Genomic DNA, 1,704 nt, shown 5'->3' on the forward strand with positions numbered 1-1,704 from the left:
CCTACACCAGGCCTCTGTGGTCTCTCTCCCCCTCAGCAATATGGCGGCAGGGAGGGCCACGCAGCTCCTGGCGAATGCGTAAGTCTCCCTTCTTTTCACCTCTGCCCGCGAGTGGGGCGCGTGGGCGACTCCTCCCCCCGTGTTGGCTGCAGTGCATCTATCTGCACGGCGGCAGGTTCATCTCAGTCTTTTAAAAACACCAGCAGAGAATGAATGCCCATCACGAAGGGCCTGGGTGAACAAATTACAGTGTGCTTCTGCAGCATAATGCTATGCAGCCAATAAAAAGAACGAGGCAGCTCTCTCTACACTGATAGGGGATAAGCTCCATGATATATTGCCAAGTGCGAGGAAGCAAGGTGCACAGCACCGTGTAGAGAGCGCGCTACATCTGTTTAAGAACAAGATATACACATATCTATATGCTTATGCTTATACACACAAAGCCTCTCTTTGGAAGATTACCAAGGAAACCCGTGACACTTTGGGGGCGGGAGACCAGGACAGGAAGGAGGGTCCCTTTCACTGTAAATACTTTGTGGGTTTTGAATGTATATAAATCACATATATAAAGTGTGTTATCTAGTATATGCATACACATCTATATTGGACCGTGTGTGCACTGTCTGGTCCACACAATGAATGGATCAAAGAACAGCATCTACTAGAGGGGTTTGCTGTTGAAATAAATCCACTGGAAAATGAATCCTCTAAGAAACGGAGGCACCTCGCTCTCTCTCTCTCTCTCTCTCTCTCTCTCCCGCTCCATTCCCCTTCGTTCCTTCTCTCTCTGTCAGGCTTAAGGATACGATGTGGAAACTTCGAAAGAGGTAAGATCTCAGTTCATTCACTCACGGCGGTCCAGTGTGTTCTCGCCCACTGGACCCTAGAGTCATAGAACCAGCCAGAGAAGAGAGAGACACGCGTGCTTCCATCTTGACTCAGAAGCCCATGCACCTGCGAGTGTGAGAAAACCCTAAGTGCGGATGGAACCGATTGAGCTTTTTTTTTTAATGATCGTGGCCCTGTCTCCTACCCACACACCTACCCATTTCACTCGTGGGAACGAGTGAGCACAGAGAGACTCACTCTGTCCAAGTGCTGGAGGGCACTGTCCTTGGGTTCTCAGTCTAGGAGCCAACAAGGAGAAGGAAGCCACGTGGACCCGGGCTGACCAAGCAGGCTGTGGAGTGCCAGGTGAGCTGGAGACGCTGGCAGAAGACGGAGGACAGAGGCAGAATGCACCAGAAGGTTAGAAATGCTGCCCCCCCTGAACCCCTGCTGGGCACTGTCAGGGGGCTCCCTAGTAGTCTCGGGAATCTTGGATACCCCCACAAAATTAATACCTTAAAAAGACATCCTTGGAGGTTGTTGAACGGATCCAACATCACTGCAGAGTGCAAAGGACGGGCGCCTAGATGAAGGAGAGACAGGAGACCCCCTCCCCGACCATCTCCCGGGTGGTCCTTGCCTTAGCTGCCATGTCTGTACCCCCGTGCCAGATGGGGGTGCCACCTTGCATTCGTGGAACTGCAAGTTCAGAATCCTACCATAGTGGAGGCGGGGGCAGTTGCTGGCAAACTTCCCGTGAAACACGTAGTCCGTGAATGAATTGTAACGGGGGCTCTTCGAGTCTGCTTTGTGCCAGAGCATGTGACGATGCTTCCTTCGGCGTCTGGCGGGCACTGAAATAAGAACGGTGGG

General features: G+C 52.1%; 1 protein-coding gene across 1 annotated transcript in view; it reads left to right on the plus strand.

Moving 5' to 3' along the window:
- LOC101655207 (piezo-type mechanosensitive ion channel component 2-like) overlaps positions 1 to 1,704 on the plus strand; it is a 158,820-nt gene that overhangs the window by 88,078 nt on the left and 69,038 nt on the right. The window contains exon 14 of the mRNA XM_013008440.1: positions 1,130 to 1,197. Within this exon, the coding sequence (XP_012863894.1) occupies positions 1,130 to 1,197 (68 nt within the window). The remainder of the gene's footprint in view (positions 1 to 1,129; positions 1,198 to 1,704) is intronic.

The sequence above is a fragment of the Echinops telfairi genome, unplaced genomic scaffold (assembly GCF_000313985.2).
Source record: "Echinops telfairi isolate 266 unplaced genomic scaffold, ASM31398v2 ScPeMD7_7413;HRSCAF=8451, whole genome shotgun sequence".
NCBI classification, from domain to species: Eukaryota; Metazoa; Chordata; class Mammalia; order Afrosoricida; family Tenrecidae; genus Echinops; species Echinops telfairi.